Source organism: Lissotriton vulgaris, chromosome 1_2 (assembly GCF_964263255.1).
Source record: "Lissotriton vulgaris chromosome 1_2, aLisVul1.2, whole genome shotgun sequence".
In the NCBI taxonomy this organism is placed as follows: Eukaryota; Metazoa; Chordata; class Amphibia; order Caudata; family Salamandridae; genus Lissotriton; species Lissotriton vulgaris.
Genome location: NC_141686.1, coordinates 317367736 through 317392544, shown reverse-complemented (window position 1 = coordinate 317392544; position 24809 = coordinate 317367736). Strand labels below are relative to the sequence as shown.

Here is a 24809-nt window from a genome sequence, read left to right as displayed (position 1 = left end):
ATTAGCAGTTTATTCCAAATAGATTCTTTGTATGAATACTTTGCGGCCCTCAATGCCTTCCTGTAGATGTTCCTTGCTCCCCTCAGATTGGATTTGTTTACCACTAGTCCCGACATTTTTTGGTTTGCGACGGCCCGAACCTCCTTAGCGACTTTTCTTTTTTTGGCTCTTAAGTCCATATTGAACCAGGGCTCCTTCTTGATGTTAAAGTTACTATGCTTCCCTTCCCTTGCTGGGAACTTTTGCTGCAGAACTCGAATCATTTGCTCCCAGCTTATTACGAGGTCCTCTTCATTTTGAATTCCAAAATTGGCTATATGTGATTTTACTGTGTCCGTAATTTTGCCCAACCCCTCTCCGTGCCATTTCAATTTTTTCAAGTTGAACTTTGATGCATGATGCAGAAGGGCGGTCGTTGTTAGCGCCATACTTGGTGCAATATTCAAGGTTAGTATTTGTGGAAAGTGGTCGCTTTCTACCCGATGTTCTATGTGGAATGATTTGATGTTGGGAGTTAATTCGTCACTTACTAAGGAGTAGTCGATTATTGAGTGTACCCTGCCGCTCAGGTATGTAACTGCTGCCGGCATGTCCCCCTTAGTATTGCCATTCATAAATCGCCAGACCATGGTCTTTTAATATGGATGCAAATTTTTTTCCGCTTCCATTTCCCGTCATCTTCACCTTCGCCTTGTTTTGATCAATAAGGGCGTTGTTGAAGTCCCCGGAAATTACCATTGGGTATTGCGAGTAGGTTCTTTGCATGGACTTGATAAGTGACAATAACGTTGCGTGCTTTTCTTTTTGTACCTTTTTGTCTGGATGGATATAGACGTTAAATATTAACAATTTCCATGGTTCAGTCCCCGGTGGCAATACTTCGGTGATTTTGATTACTTGGGCCCACTTCAGGCTAACGTCTATTTCCTCAGATACCCAATTATATTTATGGGTTACGTAAGTTGATAGTCCACCACGGGGATGGCCGTGCATGGAGAGTCTTTCTGCATATATTTGATGTTCATGGAAACCTTGGACTGGAGTTGATTGCAGTTTCCAAGATTCCTGAATCAGAATTATATCTTGTTGTTGGAAAAAGACTCTGGTTTCACTATCATGGGCCATTTCTTGAAAACCATGCACGTTCCATGAACAAATTGAAACTGACGAGTTCTTTGTTAGGTTCTGGGGGAGCAATTCGTTCTGCTGGTTTACGGGGAAGTTTGGATCTGGGTTAGGTAGCTTTATTGCCGAGGACATTAGGTATCCATGACCAATCCGTTCTATCAGCGTGGTGAAAACCGTTTCTTTGCGCTTTACAACTTTCGCTTGATGGCTCTATCGTGGAAGCCCTGGCGCCACGTAGACAAGAGATGTTTTGACCTCTGCTCCCCTGTCCCTTGTCTTGAACAGTTATATTTGATTGTAGGGGATGGGGGTACCTTGGGCGCTTATGTCTCATTATAGATATTCCCCATGATTCAAACTGCGATTTTTCAAGATATATCCTTTCTACCAGATCCTTTGAGGCCCAAGTTGTAATTGTTTCCTCAATCGCCCCATTGTTAGCATTTTGTTGAAATTCAACAGAGTTGAGGTCCTGGGAACTGATTTCTTTTAAAGCCGGTAGTTCGTTAAACAATTTTAACAAGTTGCCTCGATTTAAGAAATCCTGTGACCCCCTAGTTACATATTCGGGGATAAAAGTTAGCTTTAAATCAAACAACTCTGGGTAATTAGTTGGCTCCATTTGTGATGTTCCGGTTTTGCAAAGTAGTGAGTTATAGGGTTGCGTTTGGGCCGTTCTTTGCTCCCTTCGTAATAACGAACATTTGCGTTCCTTTGCTAGAACTGTGATTTGTATGGGGCTTGAGGCTGTTTGAAATTCGGGTATTGCTGCTGGTCCTTGAGGTTCATATGCATTACTTTCCAATATGGTAGAAAGTTGTTGCTCAATTGTAATTTTTGTGCCGACATTGTGGCCCTCTTTGGAGTCACATTTAGAATCCAAACTATTTTTTACCCGGGCTGTGGTCGGCTCATGTTGCTCGATGCCTCCCTGTTTGACCACCTGTTTTGGCTTTATTTGTTCTTTTCCCGGTTCTGGAGCTTGTGATTGGTGGTTCAATATTGTGAGCGTTTTACTAATTTCCATTGTGGAAGGGGATTTGGTTGATTTGGCTCCTGACCGGGGGCCATCACCCCTTGATATGAATGAAGTGTTTGAGTGGTCGAGTCGGTCTATGTGGATTTCCTCACTCACTGACGGCCCATTCAAAAGGTTAGATTTTTTTTCTCTGAGGGTATTGGTGTTAAAGATGGGGAAAGTTTTGCCCTGATCTATATGTTGATTGTTCTTGTATTTGAGCCTTGCCTTCCTTGCCCTTTTCCTTTGTCTCTTTGTGGGATGCTCCTCAAATGTGGATTGGTGAGATGGTTCGATTTCTTCAATATTTGGGTCTCCTTTATCTGGGCCACATTCCTTTAGTAATGGTACTTTATCCATTATTTGTTCGCTTTTCTTTGGGCCGTTTGAGAGATTTCTCTTGCGCGACAGAGTTCTCCGGGGTTGGCTTAGTTTCTGTCGTCTGGCTGTGGCCACGAGATAGTTTTACTTCCCCTAAAATGTCCATCAAAATGGCCGGGAGGCTTGCCAGCTTTTCAATAATACTTTCACATCCGCAGATTTGTTGTTGGTTGCTCCAGCTGGTTTTGGGTTCTAATTTCCCCTGGGTTGACAGGAGCAATGAAAGGGAGTCCAATTTTGTGTTTATGCTTGAGATATGCCCAGCCATCAAAGTAATGAGATTGATCTGGACTTCCATTTTGTTTGATTGAAAGTTCAGCACCCTAATTGCTTGCTCTAGAGTGCTTAACAAAGGTTGGGTCCATGATGCGGCGGGCTCGGCATTTTGGATTTTACTTGGGTCCTTGGGCTCTAAGTCCGACGCGCTCCCTGATGAGATTGTAATTGGGTCGGTATGGGCGTGGTATGGTTGATTTGCCTGCATGATGATGCTGTCATTTACGCTTCCTTTTTGTTGGTCTCTAATTGGCCCTAGGCCACGCGGGGTTGAGACCCGCATAACCGGACTCAGATGTCGGCCATCAAAACTGTATTCTTCTCGTGACGTTCTTCCTTGTGAATCGATATACTTTATAATTCTCTCTGAGAGTTCCTCAAGTTGGGAGTCATTGGATAGAAAAAGAGGCTGTAACCATGGGTCTCCTTCTTGCCCAGATGTGATGGATTGGTTTTTGTGGTCTGTATTGGCCTCCTGCACGCTCTTGCTCGCCATTCCTTGATCTCTATTCTCTGTTGGCTCCATGATTGCCTCACTTTTGTTCTCGCTCGACCTGATGTCCTTCTTTCTTGAGGCAATTATCTGTGGTATTCTTTTCTGCGCTACCTCCCTCTGTTTCGTTTGTAGCTGCGGGTATGTTGGGGCCATGCACCTGGGCGATGACTAACTCTTGTTTGCCTTGACAGTTGGAGCCCAAAAACGGTGGTGGGGATACACACGCTGTATCGCTACATGGCGTATTCTGCAGAATATTGGCCCGGGGGGAGGGTGCGTTCAATGGCGCAATGGGGCTTGGTAACTTACCCGCCTCCGCAGTCTGTGCGTAGATCGCCGCCATTGGATCCTTGAGATAAAAGAATTTTAGGAGTCCGGATTTCCTTCTAGGGTCTGATTTTAACTCAGGGGTTGGTACAGATACCAGCCTCTCCCTGGGGTTTAATTCAGGCCCTATACCTGATGACGTGTTGGGTTCCGTGGTTGTCTTTCTTAGCTTTTTTGGGGTTTTTTTGCTCTGCACAGGTTGTCGCGTTTTTCCTGATCTCATTTCCCCAATTGGGTCCCTTTGACCCCCCGTCGAGACTCTGGTCGTGGTTGGTGGTAATTGTTACGATGTGGTCTTGACGAGGTCGGGGGATATGTGAACAACTGCTCAGTTGAATGAGTGGCCCAGCCTAGCTAGGCACGTCGCTTCCCTGGGCCTGGCGCACAGGCTCTCTTGGACTCTCTCCAGGGCTTCCAAAAGTCCTATGTACTCAGCTGCTCTTGTGCGCTGTCCCTTTGTTCTACTGGCTCCCCGTTTTGCTTTCTCCTGGCGGGCTTCGAGCGTTTGCTTCCTCCGCTCGCCGCTTCGTCCCTTCTCCTCTTTTGCGACACTATGTATCGTGTGGGGGTGTCGTTGGCGGTGCGCTGCTCCACCGCTCCCGTGACCCACTGCAGGGAGGCGTGGGTCCTCTGCCCGTTGTGCTGTCTCCCCTGTGCTACACCTGTACCTCTTAAACCGCCCTATCCGTAGTGTCCATCATGTCCATGCAGCCCCCAAGATGACCTGTGTGTCTGGTCCGCACAGCCGCGCCTGTAACCACGCAAGGGGGGTGCTGAGGAAGAGGTGAAGGTGATTGGCGGATGGGCAGGATAGGCAGGAGGACGGCTGGGAATGTATTTCGTGTGTGGCAATCTGCAGTTCTCACCCGTCGCGGTGAAAAAACAGAGAGGGCTGGGAGGCTATAGCTGTGCTGTGTTATGGTGCTTTACTCACCAATGGCAGTGGTGACGTCAGCTGGCACCCGACCTCAACTGACCCAGCGTCTCTCCTTGCAGCGGTCTCCGTGCTCATGCACCTCCTCGCCTGCCGCCCTCGCCCCGGTGCAGGCGGAATAGACAGTTGTTCTGTTCAGCCCCCTGTCTCTCCTCTGCTGCAGTTTTTGGTCTCCGAGCGGCCCTGCGCTGTTCCCCTCCGCCTCGCCTGCCTTGCCTGTCACACTCGCCTGGGGCTTGGATTCTCTCCCCGCGAGTTTGTGCAGACTTTTAATACTTCGGGAGGCTTGACCTTGACATTAGCTATTGCCCGATGTCTCCACCACCAGCGGCTCTGGCAGCAGGCACCGCGGTCTCTCGTTACTTGCCTACCCAGAGCTGGAGCTGGACGCGGGACACCAGTAACGAGACTCCCTCCACGCCGCACCTCGCCACTCTTTTGCAGCTCCAAGCTCCACGTGGCTCCGGGCTGGCTGCGGGCGAGTCCGTAAATGCAGACCGGAGTTTGAGCCAACCTCTGCCATGTGGCCACTCGGCTAAACACCTCGACCTTGAGTTGGAAGGGAGGCCGTGGTCGGTTGGTTGGCAAAGTGGTCAGGGCTCCCCTAGTCCTGGTCCTAGGGGCCCGCCCGCTACGCACTGCACACTACCTCTGTGCAACTTCGGCTCTGGCTCCGGCGCTGCTTCCACTCTGCTCTACTGTGCTGCTCTGCTGCTTCTGCAGTTCGGTACCGCGTACACGATCGCCACTTGTCCAGGGTACTGGTGCTGACACCTCTAGCCGCAGGGTTTGCTACATCTGGAGTGCAGTGAACAGTGGCATTAGAGATGGTCTTTCCCTCTATTACCTTCTCTTGACCACACTGCTGATACTCCTCAGAGAGGTGTTTAAGGAGTTCCTCCATCTCATCCCTCAGCTCTCCGTCATATCAGGAGAGATGGCTAACTGAGTCCTCTAATGTGCGTCTGATTGCACTGCCACCTTCTTGCGTCCAGCTTTCTAAGTGTCTCCTGTGGCCTGAGCATTTGTGCGTTTATGCACTGCATGGACTACTAGCAAGTCTGGGGACACGCAGCCACAGATGTAGGGAGGATCAATGGGTGCCAGTTTATATTTTATATCAAATCTAGGTGTAATATCCCTGGCCTTGACTGGAACCTTAAATGTCTCAAGGGCGGTCTTGAGCATCTCTTTAAGCATATGGAGGAACTGAAGGGAATGTGCGTCTTGGATAATGTTTCGACCAGGAAATCCTGGATCTTTGGATTCTCAGATGAATTTTGCTCATCACTCATATAGTGACAGTCACGCTCTATAAATGCCTATTCAAATTCAACGTCATCTTCCTGGAAAACGTGCATATCAACATGTGCCCGCCCTGAGTAGGATCTTGTGATATGTAGTAGTGTCATCAGGAAGTGGGAGTAGTGGGAGAGGAGGTTTGGCTGGGTACAAATCAGGATCTCTATCGCCAGGAGAATCAACATCATAGCCATTGCATGGCTCATCCCTGGCCTAGGGTCCTAGGGTGCATCATAGGGATCGGCCAGATGAGGTGGGCTGCTCTGCTCGTAAGAGGAGTGGTGACCCCTCCGGTGAATATGTGTGAGATGGGGCATGAGGTGGTGGAGGAAGTGGTGGTAAAAGAGGCGCAGGATGAGGTGGAATAGGTGGATCAGGGATGAGGATAATACCCCTATCCTTGTGTCTCTTATGCTTGGGAAGTGAAGGAAGCTCCACAGCGATCTGCTCTTTGGAAGTTAATTTCCTTTTCCTTGCCAGAGCCTCCTGTGGCTTCGGTGGCAGCTTTGTGGAGATTTTGCCCATCTGTGAGTGAATAAACACGCTTGAGGAGGGGCTCTAACACCTCCTGCAGGCACCGGAGAATAGTTTGCTCTGAATCTTTGGAGCTGGTCGTCAATGAGATTTTTAGCACGGAGTGTGGTGTAGAGGCAGCCATGGATGTGGAGGCTCGTTCTGCCACGGATGATGTTACTGCTGCCAATGCTGACTTCATTGCTGATGTCGCCTACGGAACAGAGGACCCTGTCAGCTCCCAAGGCTTACATGGGATTCTCATGATCAGAGGAAGGAGTTTTGTCAACTCGAAGACTTCCGCCGGTGCTGACCATGGCTGGAAGACAGTCTTAGCACGGCAGGCTGTTAATGAGGCTCTTGGTTTAACGTGCAACCCCACACTTCGGCAATAACCTACCTGTATACGTGGTGCACGATGATGTGTGACCATACTCAAGGATGAAGTCTTTCAGGATTCTGAAGCATTAGGGTCTTGCTGTTCTCCCTTAGACTCAAAGGATGAGCTTGCGTCCAAACTGTACTGGGTGAGCTGGGCCCGGATTCTTCCTCCGCCTCAATGTTGCATTCACCGAAGATGTCAAGAGTGACGTCGGACTCCTGTCTCAGCATTCTCCGATGGACTAACCTCCGCTCGTCGTTACCAAAGAGTCTTCTTCGACCCAAATGTGAGACAAGCCTGGCACATGGTGTTGTGCTCAGGCGAGAGGCAGAGTTTGCAGACTTGATGGTGGGTGATCCGGGGAAACTTAAAATGACACTAGGGGTAGTATTGGAAGGGTGTTCTTTCCATTTGAGTGAAATGGGATAATAAGAGTGGAGTGGGGAAGATTAGGGTAGAGTGGGGTAGATTGGAATGGGGTAGATTGTGGTAGAGTGGAGTTGGATAAATTGGAGTGGAGTCGAGAGTGGAGTGAGATAGACTGGGAATGAGTGGAATAGGGTAGATTGGGTGGATTAGAGTAGGGTAGATTGGAATGGGGAGATTGGAGTGGGGTAGATTAAAGAGGGATGATTGGAGTAGGGTAGTTTGGAGTGAAGTGGGGTGACTGGAGTGGGCTGGGATAAAGTGGAGTTGGACAGATTGCAATGGGGTGGGGTATATCAGAGTGGAGTAAAGTAGATTGGAGTGGAGTAGATATGGGTAGATTGGGGAGGAGTATATTGAGGAGTAGATTGAGGAGGAGTAGATTGAGGGCGGGTATATTGGGGTAGGGTGCGATAGTTTGGAGTGGGGTGAACAGCGGTGGAGTGGGTTAGATTGGGGAGGAGTTGGGTAGATTTGAGTGGAGTGTGGTAGATTGTAGTGGAGTAGACTGGAGTAAAGTGGAGTGGGGTAGATTTGGGTAGAGTGGAATGTGGTGGACTGGAGTAGGGTAGATCGGAGTGGAGCAGATTGTGTTAGATTGGAGTGGAGTTGGGTAGATTAGGGAGGAAAGGTAGAGTTTGGAGTGGAGTGAGTGGGGTCAATTAGACTGGGGGAGACGATGTAAAAAGCCAATTAAAAGGTCCAGTCGCCATGGCCATTAACAAATGGCGAAACGTCAACAAGGAGGGACTAAAAAGCCTCATAATGAATCGGAAGGCAGCCTTTACCAAGGACAATGACACCAGCCAATGACAAACATGGGCGGAGAGTGGGCGAGGCTTCCACAGCATACTTTACTACAGCATGCCTCGCAGAGCGACCAGTGCATGAGCACTGCCAGTAGGCTCGACCTAAAAATGGAGTTTAGTTAAAAAAAATTTTTTTTTTAAAGAATGAACTCTGAAGGGAAGCTCAGTAGCTAAAAAGCAACAATAGCAAGTGAGAGAAGACAAAATAAATAGCATGGAAAATGAAAAACTCTGAGTAAAAACAAGCGGAAAATAATAAAATAAAAAAAACGGGGAAAGAGAAACATACAGTGAAAAAGAGTTGAGGAATAAATTGAAATTTTAACTAAAAAAAGCATTTTAATTTTTGACTTTAAATGTCCCCTAGAGTTGGCAATGCCCACCAGCTCCAGTGCAGCAGTTGGGGCTAAGACCTGCTCAGAGTCCAATAAGCTTAAAACTGAGATGCAGCATCTAGACTGCACCCCAGATCCTGAGACCGCCGCCTCCACACTCAGAACGCCCAGCACAGAGGTTCGTTGATGGCCAGCTATGCACTCCTAGCACAGATGAGGCTCAGATTGCCAAACCGTTGTCTTCCAGGTCAGTCCTTGTTGCCTCCGTCACAGTAGGTGTATTGTCTGCTGCACCCACCATTGCCCGCTCCCGCCGCCGGCACTCCAGGAACACGTTTATCGGGTGGATGAAGGCCAGAAGGACGAAGATGATCAATGCAATGTTCACCTGCAGGTAAGGACAGGAAGGACAGGTGAGGACATGCTGTGCAACTCCCAACAAGCGGGCGCTGCTTGTCTATGCCCTGCCCATGCTGAAAGAGCAAAGTAGGGGAAGAAGTGGGCTACAGATATGCATCATCTAGGGTGCCCCTCACCCCCTCTGCAGGACAAGAGGACCATTGGAGGTTTAGAGTAAGATCAAAATCATATGTTATTCTATATGGGGCCATCACAGCAGAACAAAATAACACAGAATGATTGGGGGCGTTTGGAGTGGGGTAGATTGGACTGCAGTTTCCTTAGGTTGTCATCTTTTGCAAGTCACATGAATCTGGGAATCCTGGTTCTAGGTGAATTCACTGCGTGAACCGCGCTATGAATTCAATGGCAATCATCAGGTTTTACAAAAGAAGTGGCCAAAGCAGTGTGGAGGTGAACGGGCCAGGGAGAACATGCACTGTTTACCATGACCACCCCCACTCCATTCACATGTCCGCTTTTTTGTGTCCTTTTACCAGAACAACCTGTCCCTGGCACCTGTTTTCCTGAGAGCTCCTTATTCTGCCCCCACCCGGTCATATTGCTACATCCACCACTGCGATGGGATTAAACAATTCATCATTTAGGTACAGTTGGCATTGGAATGCTTTGCAAGGAGTGCCGTGTCCACTTCAGCACTTTGTCACATAATGTGTGGCACCAGCGTTAACTCGAGAGATATACTGTCTTAACATCAATATTTTTCCTGTTATGATTTACCGTAGTACCCTCTGTCGACCTCATACAGATGAACAGACCTCAGATATTAGAGGCAACATCCCAAGAGGATTGAATTTTTCCACTGTGGATTGTAAAATACTCGTTTTCAATTCTGAATATTTAACTTTTATTTATTTAGCAGAAAGGGAACTATGCACCGAAGAATGCCCTAACACCTTGTGTCAGGGTGCAAAAGGGGTTGAAACATGTTGACGTCTCCAAGTGGGTCGAATTAACCCCCATGTTTTTATATCTACCATTAGAGATCCAATAAAATTGCACTAGTCCACCGACAGGTAATTTATACACAGACTTTTTTCTATTTTCCTCTATGCAAACAGGCCTAGTGACCCAATATTACTTCCTCTGCTCATTATCTCCCATTTTGTCATTCAGACACAAAATACCTCCGGAGATCTTCAACGCTTGGGTAGTAGCTTCCACCTGGATCATACAGAACAGTGCCAGGAGGGGGCCAGTGATGAAGCATGCAACCCCACAGGTGGCAGAGGGCCTATCGTTCTGAATTCAAGAGTACCTTTGACGCCTCTTTTTTTTTACTTGTGTATTGAATGTTTTTTGAGGATGTACTGTCCTTTCTTTTTCCTTCTCACCTCTTTTGTGAGGATTGGTTCAGTCCAGTAGTTTAGCTGAGGGTTTCCAATAATATACCACGTTGAGCGCTACACAGCTGTCAGTCAGTAGGTAAGCATCTAGGACTCCCCTTAGTGACTCGACTTACTCTACACAAAGATCATCTGATGAGAACCATCCCTACTAACAAGGACTGACCAAATGGGCTAGGCTTCGAGGGCAGCATGGTGCAGAACATTTTGACAAAAGCATGTATTTTTGATTCCAACATCATCTGTGCCCTATAACAAACAGACGAGTGGGACAAACCAATGTCCTTTTAACAAACTAGTAATAAGGCCAGCCCTTCATGGAGCAATCATGAATGACTATTTGATAAGCAATAACGTGCCTCAAGGACTTATTATTGTCAATGAATCAAGACTCTTATTGAAGAGGAGACAATCGGGAAGGAGCAGTCACTTATGTCCTGAAGGTGTAGTTGTGACTGGCTGACAGTGATTATCAATACTGCTTAATGCCTGTATGGAGTACGAGTAACAATGACCCGGAGACAAGATCCAATAGACGACCAACCACACACGGGTGGACGCTGCCGACCACAGCCCTTTCGATGTGGACTGCTGAACACCTCAACCATAGGCCGATCCCCAAAGCCCCCACATGGGAACATTATCCCCACACCATATGTACTGATGCATTTTTAGGGAAAGGTAGGACAAGGGGAAGAGAAGGACAAACCAACAAATTTACTGGAGTCGACCACCATAATTCTGACAAAACAAAAGTCAGACATTGAGGCAGCAATCCTCAACCAGTCAGGGGAGCAATTAGTAGCGTGTCCCAAAAGGAATTGGGATGTGTGGGTGTGTTAGGGGTCACGGGAGCCGCAGTCGCGCATGAGGCAGTGGATGAGACTACAATTCCCGGCAGCCTCGGCATAGCGCATTGCGTAGACGCTACGCCATCCAGCGCGTGTCACGTGATGCGGAAATGAGGACATAGCGAGGCGGCGTGGTGAAGAAGCTGCCGATTATTCCGCTTTGCATTGGATATCTTGTGGCCGCAGATCCTGATTTCCGGGTCGGTAAGGGACCCTTGGGCACCGCTATCCATCTATCCTTTCTGAACTCTTAGCAGACTTGCTTGCTCCTTTGTGTTACCCTGATGGTATCAGAGTGCACAGTACCTTATCTTCCCTACGCTGGCTGAGCTCGTGAGCGCTCTCACGGAGTTCGTGCGAGGGAGAGATCCTTATATACTTTACTTGGCCTGATACTTGATTTCATTACTTGGCATAATTCTGTGTGTATAGATTTCTTTACGTTGGCAAACTTTCCTCAGCATTTTTAAAGTTCATGGGGGGAAAGTCTTTACCTCACAGATATATTTACTGGTATAGGGGATCCTATATTCAGTTCTGTTTTGTGTGCTATTATCTCGGGGAGAGTGACATAACTCTTCTTGTTATTGGTGCTAACTGTTCTTGCTGCCTTTGGACACTGCTTACGATACAATACGATTGGAGTGCTATTCCTTGTGTGCATATTCTGATTGATCGTGACATTCTCTGCTGCTGCTCAACATTGTTCTGTTCCTTTCTTGTACTCCTCCACAGGGGGTGTCAAAGACAGAGTCTTGTTTGAGCCATTGTTGGTACCTCATTATAACAGGTAGAAACCCCAGGGGACCATGGTGTGGTGTTGTGTCATTCAATAATAAGTCTATATCTGATTGACCTCTTTATGTCTTCCAGCATTCTGTATGGTAATTAGAGGTGCAAGCTCAACACCCCTGTATTTCCAGCCAGCGTATTTTTTCTTTACAGTTTAGTGGAAGTATAGGTTTCATGGGAGAATAAGAGATAGAGCAAGTAGCAATTACCTCTCTTTTGTGTCTCGTTACATGTCTCACTCCCTGCTATCCCCATTCTTGCTTAACCACCCTTTAGTCTGCGTGTTATCATATCCAGACTTGGGGCTGTTGAGAGGTGGACCCCATAAGAACATTGGTTCGATCTGGAGGATACGTTCAGGCCTGGGACAGGGTGACATTTTTTCCATTAGGATAAAACTTAATGCTTTTTAAGTGGAAAATATGTGCTTTTTCAGCTTAACAGACAATCGCCATTGATGAACCAAACACAGGATTTAAGAAGTTGATTGGAATAGATGTTTTGTCGTCGTACATGTGTATACCACCGATGGATGCTCTTCAGAGTGTAACCCAAGTCCGACATTTACAGAATACATGACACCTACTGCCTTTATGTAGCAGTGTGCCACTCTGGCACCTAGAGAGAACATTTTGTGTCTTGAGGACAAACTTTTCCTCCAAAAGAAATCCACATCGATGGAGAGTTCCTTTGCCCTCAGTCTGGCAAACGTACACATGCAAGACTTCAAAACTGCGTGTTTTTTTCATCATCCAACCCCTTTCACACCCAAATCAAACTCTGGAAGCAACACATCAATTATGTATTAAGAGTGATGAAAACACACTATCAAACTTTGTAACTTGGTCTACCCACCTAAACCCACATCTGAGGCTCACTGGTCAATATAATAATGAGGGCTTACACACTTTCTAGACATATTCATATACCGAAATCTACAAGGAGCCAACAGATAGGAACTCACTGCTCCAATTTGAAAGTTACCCTACTACAGGGCGACACAGAAGATGGACTGAAGTGGATGGGAAATGATAAACCAGACTTCAATGACTATCCCAAAGATATATCAGAATTCCTCTTCATTAGGGAAACATGTTGGATGCAAAGAATAACTTGGGTGAATCAGGGCTGTGATGAAATACTGTGGACGTTACCATCACCGATGAAGAGATGATATACATTATCGGCAACTGAGTGCCAGGGCAGAGTACATATTTCTGTAGACATTACACACATGAGACGGTCAGAGTAAACCACATCCATCTTTCGCATCTGCAACATCGGTCCTGCTGAGAAAGTGTTGACTAGCAGTCAACCACAAATTAACATAACTATTATGCGGGTATTGACTTGGACACTCCTAAACATCACTTTATCATCTGAATCTGCAGAAGAGCATGATGAGGTTCACCGATAAGGTCTGCGTCTGACTGATCAGTCAATACGATATAGGTTTGTTCATTTCAGACAGGCAGCTATTTGCCCATGACCCATTCACCACACCTTCTTATGATATCCTCGATTCGACCATTCCCTAGATACATGAGGACGCTATCATTCATTTTAGTGCATATGCAATGACCCACACGGTGGCTTCCTGTCCGTAAATTACACGGACAGTTCTTAAATTCAACGTAATGTCCACTATCGGTTATTGATTTGTCAAAGGACAGCATTTGTCTGCGATTTCAGAACTGATCCATCTCTTCGAGTCAGGCGCCCTGAGTCATGTGATGTCTCGGAACGCTCTGGAGGTCTGTGGTCTCTTCAGTACATACTTGGATGAGATGTGGTCAGATTGTCAGAGCAGCTGACTTAGATCTGGGGCTCCAGGTTTGAATCCGGTGGTAGCAGAACATCCTGTGATTCTGGGCAAAACATTTAATTTGTTCCTTGAAAAATAAAAGTGAATCTGACCTTGTATAATGTTGTCCGTTATACATGTAAAGCGCATCAATGTCCCTGGGGCGGGTACATGCTATTTACAGCTGACAAACAAGCAACAGCAATACCAATAGGTCTCACCCACATAAGAGCTATTGGCTTTGACAATGTGTTTCAGCCCCATTGTACACAAGTATGGCTGCTGTTCAGCATGGAGCAGAGTGGCATAGAGCAGAGTTAAGTGGCATAGAGTAGAGTGGCGTAGAGTGGCGTAGAGTAGGGTAGAATTGAGTGGCGTAGAGTAGAATTGAGTAGAGTGGAGTAAATTGGAGAGGAGTGGAGAGGCGTAGACTGGAAAGGCGTGGAGAGGAGTAGAGTGGAGTGTTACAGAGTGGCGTAGAGTAAAGTTCAAGTGGCATAGAGTGGTGTGGAGTGTATTAGAGGGGAGTGGAAAGGATTAAAGGGGATTGAAGCGAAGAGAGGGGTGGCGTCAGTGGGGTGTTATAGAGTGGAGTGGCACAGAGCAGGGTGGCGTAGAGCAGGGTGGGGTAGAGTGGGGTGAGGTGGCGTAGAGTGGGGTGGCGTAGAGCTGGGTGGCGTAGAGCGGGGTGAGGTGCGTAGAGTTGGGTGCGTAGAGTGGGGTGGGGTGAGTGGGGTGAGGTGGCGTAGAGTGGAGTGTTACAGAGTGGCGTAGAGTAGGGGTGCATAGAGTAGGGGTGCGTAGAGTGGGGTGCGTAGAGTGGGGTGGGGTGCGTAGAGTGAGGTGGGGTGCGTAGAGTGGGGTGAGTGGGGTGGGGTAGAGCAGGGTGAGGTGGCGTAGAGTGAGGTGGCGTAGAGTAGGGTGAGGTGGCGTAGAATGGGGTGGCGTAAAGTGGGGTGGCGTAGAGTGGGGTGGCGTAGAGTGGGGTGGCGTAGAGTGGGGTGGCGTAGAGTGGCGTAGAGTGGCGTGGAGTTCAAGTGGCGTAGAGTGGTGTGGAGTGTATTAGAGGGGAGTGGAATGGATTAAAGGGGATCGAATTAGAGTGGATTGAAGTGGACTGGATTGGATTGCAGTGGAATAGAGTGAAGCTGACTACAGTAGATTAGATTAGAGTGGAGCGGAGTGGATTGGGGTGTATGAGAGTGGATTAGAGCGAAGCGGACTACAGTAGATTAGACCGGAGTGGATTGGGGTGTATGAGAGTGGATTAGAGCGAAGCGGACTACAGTAGATTAGATTAGAGTGGAGCGGAGTGGATTGGGGTGTATGAGAGTGGATTAGAGCGAAGCGGACTACAGTAGATTAGATTAGAGTGGAGTGGGGTGTATGAGAGTGGATTAGAGCGAAGCAGACTACAGTAGATTAGATTAGAGTGGAGTGGAGTGGATTGGGGTGTATGAGAGTGGATTAGAGCGAAGCGGACTACAGTAGATTAGATTAGAGCGGAGTGGATTGGGGTGTATGAGAGTGGATTAGAGCGAAGCGGACTACAGTAGATTAGATTAGAGCGGAGTGGATTGGGGTGTATGAGAGTGGATTAGAGCGAAGCGGACTACAGTAGATTAGATTAGAGTGGAGCGGAGTGGATTGGGGTGTATGAGAGTGGATTAGAGCGAAGCGGACTACAGTAGATTAGATTAGAGCGGAGTGGATTGGGGTGTATGAGAGTGGATTAGAGTGAAGTGGACTACTGTAGATTGGATTAGAGAGGAGCGGATTGGGGTGTATGAGAGTGGATTAGAGCAAATTGGTAGCCTACATGCAGAAGGAGAAAAACATTGGCAAAATGCTTTTTCCCTATGTAACATGGACAACATATATACAAGAACATCAAAAAAACAAAAATGTGCAAGTGGGAAAGGGATAAAGAAAAACAGACAATGTAAATAGTACCTGGATCACAGCCAAACCACCAGACGGACACTAATTAAGGTGAATATATCAGTGCTTCGTCAATGCTGAACAGAAAAACAGGAAGTTATCCTAAGCCACACGCTGGCCAATTAGGAGGTGGCAAAAAAGAGTGACAATTAATCCAATTATGGTTAGCAATGGGTGGGCTGTAAGCGTCTTATTATACACAATAGTGTATCGCATACGCTAAGGCATGCTGGTCAAGCAGGCTTGATCTTTAAAAAAGTACCTGTTGACTCCTACTAATCACTACACCGTATGCTGCCACCACCGCACTCGTACTGCTCAACTGCTGGTGATGGCAGTAGCCTTCAATCACTATGAGAGTAGTGCTGTGGGCGTCCCTCCTGGTCCAACAAGACCACCATCCATGAGACAGGCTTATGTCAAAGCAGACACATGCTACGTATTCGCCTGTGACAAAATAAAACAGCATTAGGGACCCAGGCATCAGGACAGTTGGGCACTCAGGCCAGGGGTGCGCATCCATAACCAGGCAGAGGACATTTCCATCCCAACAGTTTGGGTTCCAGACCTAAAACCAAACGTTAAAAACAATGCAGCTAATTGTTGGCCATGCCAAGCAGTGGGGCAGCCATATCCCCCAGTGCCCATAAGATCAGAAGATGCCACATCACTGTAGACAGTGAAATGCCTATTTGGTCACCCTACTCAGATGTCAACACTTCTTCATTATAATAGACAACTTAACCCCTTGCGTGCGGGGCGTATTTTCCGCCTGTGCTGACTCCGCCTTGCGCGGGCGGAGTCATGACGGAACGGTTCCGTCATCAGCACAGCTCAGCCGATGCTGATGACGGAACCGTTCTGTCATCAGCACGCAAGGGGTTAAGCAAGTATCCAAAAGCAGAACTAGTGCAATTCACATCAGCAGAAGTAGTTCTACCTGAACGAATGCATGGACTGACACTTGACATAAAAACAGACAACAAACCTCCCTTTCATGGTCTGGAGATAGCAGCATATCACAGCTCCCCGGGTATAAAGCATTGGAGAGTCACTCGCTGATGATCCCAACCATAAAAGAAAGGCTCGAGAGTCATGAGGAATCTCAACAAAGTGATCGGAAATGCAAAAGTTGATACGACAAAGCAGAATAGCTCAAATACTGGTTCCTACGTGACTATCATAATACTTAGCATATATCACCAGTTGTAATGCTAGGTGGGCGACTCATAACACAACTCATCCCTAACCGCTCATCGTGGATTACTTGGACTGACACCCCTGAGCCATTAAAAACCGACAGTGACCTCAAGCGTGCAAAGCTTCAATCAATGTCTGTGGGGATCCTGTGCTACTGTCCACCTATCAAGGTGGGTGGGGGGGTTTGGAAGCTGGCTCTGTATATACTATACCAAAGTGAGGTTTAGTGTGCACTGAGTCCAGTGGAACCCCAAAGGGAGGCAGAGGTAAATTCAGATAGAACCTTACTTTCTATTTGTGGTGGTGTGGTCGAGCAGTAAGGCTGCATCAGAGGACAGTGTTAAGCATTTGTTGTACACACTCAGTCAGCACATGAATTCACACACTCAAAGACTGAAGTTCAGACCAATTGTTTTTGTATAAAAATATATGTCTAGTTATTTTATTTTCTAGAACCAAGCAAGCCTGGCACAGGTAAGTTGATTAATACTTTGCAATAAATATACAGTATGAAATGAAAATGTATATGTACTTTAAAATGGTTACAGTTTGAATAACTGGGGGTGCGCTCTCAGCAGACACTGCACTCCTTGCTACCGGGGATCAAGTGGAGACTCCATCTCCCCCCAAGACTTGTTTCTCCCGGGAGGGGCCAGCAGACGCGCTCAAAAGCGCCACAGCACTACCACAGCGCGGGACGCGCACGGGCGGCGCCCAGGGAAAGCCCGGGCCAAGGGTGGGCCTGTCCTTGCCCGTCATCGCCAGGGGAGGCTGGGCTGGACTCCCCCAACACATGTTCTTGAACCTGGACTGCGGACCGAAGGTATTGTTACGGGCCTTTCCCAAATTTTTTTTATTCATCCCCAATAATACTTATTCTATACTTGGAGACTTGGTAAAGTTCTGTTTTCCCTTTTGGACCCATCTGGTGTTTTTACGCCTATATTTCTGGTAGGGCTATCTCTATTCACTTTGTCATTCGATTTGTGATTTGTGTGTTTTTTTGGGTGTTTTTCCCTGCACAGAGGTCTCACTGAAAATGAGTAAACCCAAGGGTGTGACTGGTACTTTGGATGCCTTTATTATTAGGGTGGAATCTATGCTTTGTCATGAAATTGAGCTAACGGAAAGGCGCTTCTCGTTAGATCCTGTATCCTTACAGAGGCGCTTATCCCTAGGTCCAACAGTTCTGTGTGATGCTTCTTTAATTTGCTCTCCACCACGTGGTTATGGTCAACCCCAGCCCCCCTTGGAAAGGAAAATGCTACTTACCAGTATGCATCTGTTCTTGGCATGCAGAGCTGTAGAGTCGTACACCGTTGCAGTAGTTTGAAAGAGAGTTCTAAGGACAGCCTGGCCCACTGCAGCTTGCGGTTTGGCTTGCACATCAACACAATAGTGTTTAGTGAAGGTGTGTGGTGTAGACCATGTTGCTGCCTTGCATATGTCCTCTAGTCGTATATTTCCTAAGAAAGCCATAGAGGCTCCTAGTTTGCGAGTAGAGTGCGTTCTAGGAGGAACTGTCAATGTACGTTTAGCTTTAATGTAGCATATATGTATATACTTTACAATCCACCTTGCAATCCCACCCTTTGAGATGGCGTTGCCTTTGTGTGGGGGAGAGAAAGATACAACCAGTTGTTTTGTTTTTCGAAAGGATTTAATTCTATCTATATAGTATAAGAGAGCCCTTTTAACATCTAAAGCCCTTTCTGCTACAGAGTCTGGGTTTTGGAAAAACACCGGTAACTCTACGGATTGATTTAGGTGAAAAGGAGTGATAACCTTTGGAAGACATTTTGGATTAGATCTAAGAACCACTTTGTTAGGATGTATTTGAAAAAATGGTTTTTGTATAGTGAAAGCTTGTATCTCACTTACTCTTCTAAGAGAAGTAATGGCTACAAGGAAAGCTGTTTTCCATGTTAGGAATTGCAGTTCACATTTATGTAGCGGCTCGAAAGGGGGTCCCATGAGTCTTGTAAGGACAAGATTCAGGTTCCACACAGGAGAAGGTGGCAATCTTGGTGGGATTATTATTTTTAATCTTTCCATAAATGCTTTGATTGCAGGTACTCTGAAGATAGACAGATGTTGCCTGTTTTGTAAATAGGCTGCAAGATGCAGGCGTATGGAAGAATATGCCAAATTAGACTTTTGTAAATGTAAAAGGTAGCAAATGATGTTTTGGATGGAAACATCTAGAGGATCAATTTGATTATTGCTGCAATAAATGGCAAATCTGTTCCATTTAGCGGCATAACACGCTCTGGTAGTAGGTCTCCTGGCCTCTTAAAAGATGTTCATACAATCTGGTGGTAGGTTTAGATAAGCAAACTCTAAGACTTCAGGAGCCAGATCGCCAAATTCAGTTGGTTTGTGTCTGGGTGTCTGATTTCTCCATGGTTCTGTGTTAACAGGGAGGGTGTGAGCCATAGCTTTTGATGTGGAACTAGAGAAAGATCTAGTAGTGTGGTGAACCACGGTTGGCGTGCCCATGTGGGAGCTACTAGGATCAGTGTGAGAGACTGTTGGCAGAGCTTGCGCACTACTAATGGAATGAGTGGGAAAGGCGGAAAAGCGTACGCAAATCTGCCTGACCAGTTCATCCATATTGCATTGCCTTCTGACAGTGGGTGTGGAAACCTGGCGGCGAAGGCTGGGCATTTTGCATTTTTGTGTGGCAAACAGATCTATGTGTGGGTGCCCCCACCTTTGGAAGAACGGCTGAAGAACTTGTGGATGTATTTCCCATTCGTGAATCTGTTGTGACTGCCGACTCAACAGATCTGCTATCTGATTGTGAACTCCTGGAAGGTGTTCCGCTAACACCGTAGTTCCCAAACTGTGCGCCGCGGCACCCCAGTGCGCCCTATAAGGAGCCAGGGGCGCAGCGACCACAATGTGTAAAAGTGAAGCCTAATTTTTTTGCAGCAAAAATATGTCCCTCCTGCAAATCCCAAGAGCGCACTTCTGCTATACGTGCGTCTCTGATTTCTAACATGCTCTGTTTTTTACAGTAAACATAATGCTGGTGATACATGTGTAAAACGAAGTTTGGGCATTTACACCCGTATCACCAGCATTATTTTTACTGTAAAAACGGAGCATGTTAGAAATCAGATATAAAATATAAGCCAAGCCAAAGCCTTCTCTCAGCGAGAGGAAGGCCTTGACTTTGCTTATGTTTTATGTCTGATTTCTAGCGTGCTCAGTTTTTACAGTAAACATAATGCTGGTGATACGGGTGTAAAATGAAGGTTGGGCATTTACACACGTATCACCAGCATTATTTGGAAGGACTTTGAACTGATAGTGCTTTCCTTTCATTACAAACCTTAGATACCTTCTGTGGGCAGGATGTATTGGGATGTGAAAATAGGCGTCATTCAGGTCTAGCGTTGAAAGGAAATCGCCTTGTTGCAATAGTGGAAGCACTTGTTGTAGAGTGATCATATGAAAATGATTTGATTGTATGTAATGGTTGAGGGGCCTGAGGTCGAGAATTGGTCTGTGTCCCATCCTTTTTGGGAATTAGAAAATACAGCGAGTAAACCCCCGTCCCCTGTTCCTCTAATGGGACTAGTTGAATAGCATCTTTTTGTAGAAGTGCTAGTACTTCTTGTTGAAGCAGAGTCAGGTGATCTGTAGACATAGGACGCTGCCTGGGTGGTATGTTTGGGGGGGGTTGCTGTAAGTTCTAGGCAGTAGCCATGTTGCATAATCTGTCTCACCCACCTGTCCGTTGTGATGGAGTTCCAGACAGGCAGGAACTGTGTTAATCTGCCCCCCACAGGAGTAGAATGTTGTTGGGGGAGCAGAGAGAAGTCACTGTTTAGTTGTGGAAGAGGAGCGGTTTTTGTTGTTGTTACCGCGACCTCTTCCCTTGTTAATATTGCCTCTGTATCCTCCTCTAAAATAGCCTTTGTTAGAGGATGTTTGTGTATACGTCTTGAAAGATGTTGTCGTGTCTGCTCCAGTTTGCTTGGAGCCTCCTCTATAAAAGGAGCGACGTAAAGAACCTCTAGTCTGTGTGGACTGTAGAGCTCCCATTGACTTTGCCGTGTCCGTGTCTTTTTTTATTTTCTCCAGTGTAGTGTCTACTTCTGGGCCAAATAACTGGTTTTGGTTAAAAGGCTGGTTCAAAATTGTGGTTTGCACTTCTTGTATGAACCCGGAAATGCGCAGCCATGCATGTCTCCTGAGTATCACTCTAGTATTTACAGCTCTAGCAGCTGTGTCTGCGACATCTAGTGCACATTTTATTGAGGCATTTGAAATTAATTTGCCTTCTTAAATGAGCTCAGTTGCCTGATCTTTATATTGATCTGGAAGGTGCTGTAGTAGTGTCTCTAACTGGTAGTAATGAGCCCTGTCATAACGTGAGAGAAGGGCTTGTGTATTCGCAATGCGCCATATATTTGTGGCTTGTGCAGCAATCCTTTTACCTGACGCATCAATAACTTTGGATTCCTTGTCAGGTGGGGGTGTTTCACCAGAAGTCTGAATTCTCTCTTTTCCTTGCATTGGACACCACTAAAGAGTCTAGAGGAGGATGTCCCTTAATATAAGTTGGATCAGCGGGTGCAGGCCTATATTTCTTCTCTATTCTTGGATTCAGTACCCTAGTGCGTACCGGATCTTTGAATATTTTTGGAGCGTGCTTAATGACTCCTTTGATAATGGGAAGAATTTGAGTAGATCTGTGTGATGGCTCAAAAGTATCTAACAGAAAATCCTCCTCAATGTCATCAGAATGCATTGTAACATTGTGGTAGAGAGCAGCTCTGTGTAAGAGGTGATTAAAGCCAATGCTGTGCCCTTGGAGGAGAGGGCTTTGATGGGTATAGCTGTGGATCAGGGACATCAGGCACATTATGAGGTGGAAAAGTATAGACATCCTCATCTAAAGGATATATATTTGGGTCTGCATGTGGATCCTCCCCACCACCTAAGTTATACTCCTCATCAGTTTGTGGTGAATGTGAGGATGCAGGAGAGGCTACAGGAGAGATTTGGGGTGAAATGTAAGGAGGGATAGGAGAGGAAGGAGATACAGGCGAGGGAGGGTGCATAGGGGAAGTTGCACAGTCCTTCTTGGCAGGAACCACAGGTGTAGGTGGTGTTTCTGCTGGTCTCTTTTTATGAGGTATAGGACCTACATGTCCAGTCTTTGGGTTTATGTAGATCCTCTTTTGTTTAGGATCTGGTCTGAACAATTCTTCCTCTTCTTCCTCTACAACCTTCTTCTGCGTCGATTTTTTCGGTTCCGACAGAGGTTTTGTCATTTTGCCTTGGGAGGTGTTACAGCGTCCTGTGGCAAAGTTCTTGGTGCCGAAGGTGTTGCTTTCGGCTTGGCAGGCGTGTCCGAGGGCTTAGGAACCTCGGAATCAGGCTTTGCGGGTGTCGTCACCGGAGCGGGAGTCTTCAGAGTGGAAGCGGACTTTCCATCTTTATCTTTGGAAGTAGACTGCTTCGGAGCCAGAGCTTCTTTCGGTATTACTTTAGTCTGCAGTGCCGAAGGATCTTTTGTTCTCGGTACCGAAGGGTCTTTTGCTTTCGGTGCCGAAGGGTCTTTCGCTTTTGGCGTCGAAGAATCTTTCGGTGCCGAAGAGTCTTTTGGCTTCGGTGCCGAAGCATCTTTGGACTTCGGTGCCGATGGAGGTGGTGGAATCGGCACGTGTGGTTTGCTCAGTGCCGAGGCACCTGAAGGCGTAGTTGTCTTCCTCGGAGCCGAGCTCGAAGTCTGGGCTTTAAGAGGGAGCACTTGGTCTCGACTGGGCCCCTTGGGCGGAGTGCTGACCTTTGCCTTTGGCTTGGGCAGTGTATGCAGTGCAGGGGCAGAGGTACTCACGGGTTGATGTGATGGAATCGAGTCGTCAGAGTCCTCTGCCTCTGATACGATCTGGAGATCCGGCGAATCTTCTTCGGGAACGAGCAGAACCTCATCATCGAAGATATTCCCCGGTGCTGGGGCTGATCTCCTCATCTCATGTCGACGGGCCCTCCGATCCCGGATGATCTTCTTTGATCAGAAGGACGCACAAGCTGTGCAGGTCGACTCGTTGTGATCCGGCGATAGACAGAGGTTGCAAACCTCGTGATGTTCGCTATGCGGGAATTTTGCCTGGCATTTCGGGCATTTCTTGAACGGAGTTCTTTCCATGTGGTGTAGGCCGCACGGCCTCGATAGGCCTAACAGTCCACTTCGATGACCGGAATGGAAGTTATGTCGTCGAAAAGCTCTGTCTTCGATGTCGAAGGTAGTTTCTTTAAGTTTGTGGAAGTTTTGCGCTTCGAAGTTGCTGGAAAAGTTTTTCTAGCCGGAGCGGAGAAACTTTCATCCGAACCCAGTGGCGGAAAAAAACAATCTAAGGATGGAGCCGATGCCCATGTGCAGTATTGTCCAAGGGAGGAGTCACCTATATCGTGACTACAAAGACTTCTCCAAGAAGACAACAACCTGCAATCATCCGAGCCCAAAACCAGGTGGCGATCTAATGCATAGTGTACGATCTGCAGCTCATATGCCTCAAACATAACAATTTCTGACTAAAAAGACAAAAAACAGTTGCGCCCAAGCTCCAGGATCCTCCCAGAAGGAGCCGGAAAAAAGAACTGACCTAACTGTCACCTGTGGTGCATGCTGGGAGCATAGGGCTCTCTGAGGTTCTTAAAGGCAAAGTACCTAGATTCTTGGAAGTCTTAAAGGCAAGGTGCCAGTTATCTTTTCTCTCAGGACAGTAATTCCTATGCAGCCTATGGGCCAAACTGCCTTCAAATACTTGTGTTTTTTCCTTGTTCTGGGAAATAAAGAAATCCTTGTATGAAGCCATTTGGGTGTATGGTCTCTATTACAAGTTTTCTTAAGTGTTTTTGTTACTTCACAAGTATTACAGAGTGATTTTCTGGCTATCTGCCCCTTTTTTGGTTTATATTTGACAGGGCTGCTTAGTTACATATATTTGTGTGTGTGTATATATATATATATATATATATATATATATATATATATATATATATCCAACACACACAAGGAGCCCTTGTAAGGAAAGCCACAGGTATGTGATAATGCTTGAATCCTTTATTCAAATAGCCGCTTGAAAACACGAAAGTCAGGCTTCCATCACTTGTACATAGTCAACCCAGACGCGTTTCTGGAACGAAAGTTCTCTTCTTCAGTGGCGTGACTTGCTGCAAACAATGTTCTTATCGTTTTGCACTCATTATATAGAGCACCTGCCCAGCACTTCGGCCTTCTGGTACTCGTAGTGACAGAGTTCCGTATTTCTCAAGTGAGTCAGTTCAAAGTGCATCTGATAATTGCTCTCTTACCCCAGTGGGTTGACGGACAGCTGAATTCGTTGTTCCCCGCCCTCCATAGCTGTTTGATCTCAACACCGCCTCCCGTGTAATGGATGAAGTTAAATGACCCCATCTCGGGCCCGCTGCAGTGCGGTGGGCTTTCCTAGCGACTGGGCAGCAACCGCATAAATCCAACACACACAAGGAGCCCTTGTAAGGAAAGCCACAGGTACGTGATAATGCTTGAATCCTTTATTCAAACAGCCGATGGAAAACACGAAAGTCAGGCTTCCATCACTTGTACATAGTTAACCCAGACGCGTTTCTGGAACGAAAGTTCCCTTCTTCAGTGGCGTGACTTGCTGCAAACAAGGTTCTTATCGTTCTGCACTCATTATATAGAGCACCTGCCCCAGTGGGCATGGCCAGCACTTCGGCCTTCTGGTACTCGTAGTGACAGAGTTCCGTATTTCTCAAGTGAGTCAGTTCAAAGTGCAGCTGATAATTGCTCTCTTACCCCAGTGGGTTAGAGGTTGCCCTGTTTCTGTATACAGTTTTCACCCAGCACAACGAAAGTTGCGCCAATGCACTCCAGTCCAAACAAAAATCGCCAATTCAATCCAATTGCGTGTTCCAAGGATTATTTATTTAATTCAATTCCAGCATGTTCAATCCGGTATGGAACAACAGCCCCAGCGCGTTTCAGCGAAAACTCGCCCGTGATCACGACGGTCTTACTTATGACCCGTTGAGCTGGAGTGTTGTCCTCGACATCTGAGTCTTCGGCATCAGAGGAGCTGGCACCTTCTTTGGCCCGCTGGTG

The 24809-nt window shown here is 46.9% G+C and overlaps 1 protein-coding gene across 1 annotated transcript in view; it reads right to left on the bottom strand.

Moving 5' to 3' along the window:
- Positions 1-8326: 8326 nt before the first annotated feature.
- Positions 8327-24809, bottom strand: part of LOC147736607 (equilibrative nucleobase transporter 1-like) — a 569280-nt gene continuing 552797 nt past the window's right edge. The window contains exon 12 of the mRNA XM_086953785.1: positions 8327-8715. Within this exon, the coding sequence (XP_086809911.1) occupies positions 8548-8715 (168 nt within the window). The 3' untranslated portion in view covers positions 8327-8547. The remainder of the gene's footprint in view (positions 8716-24809) is intronic.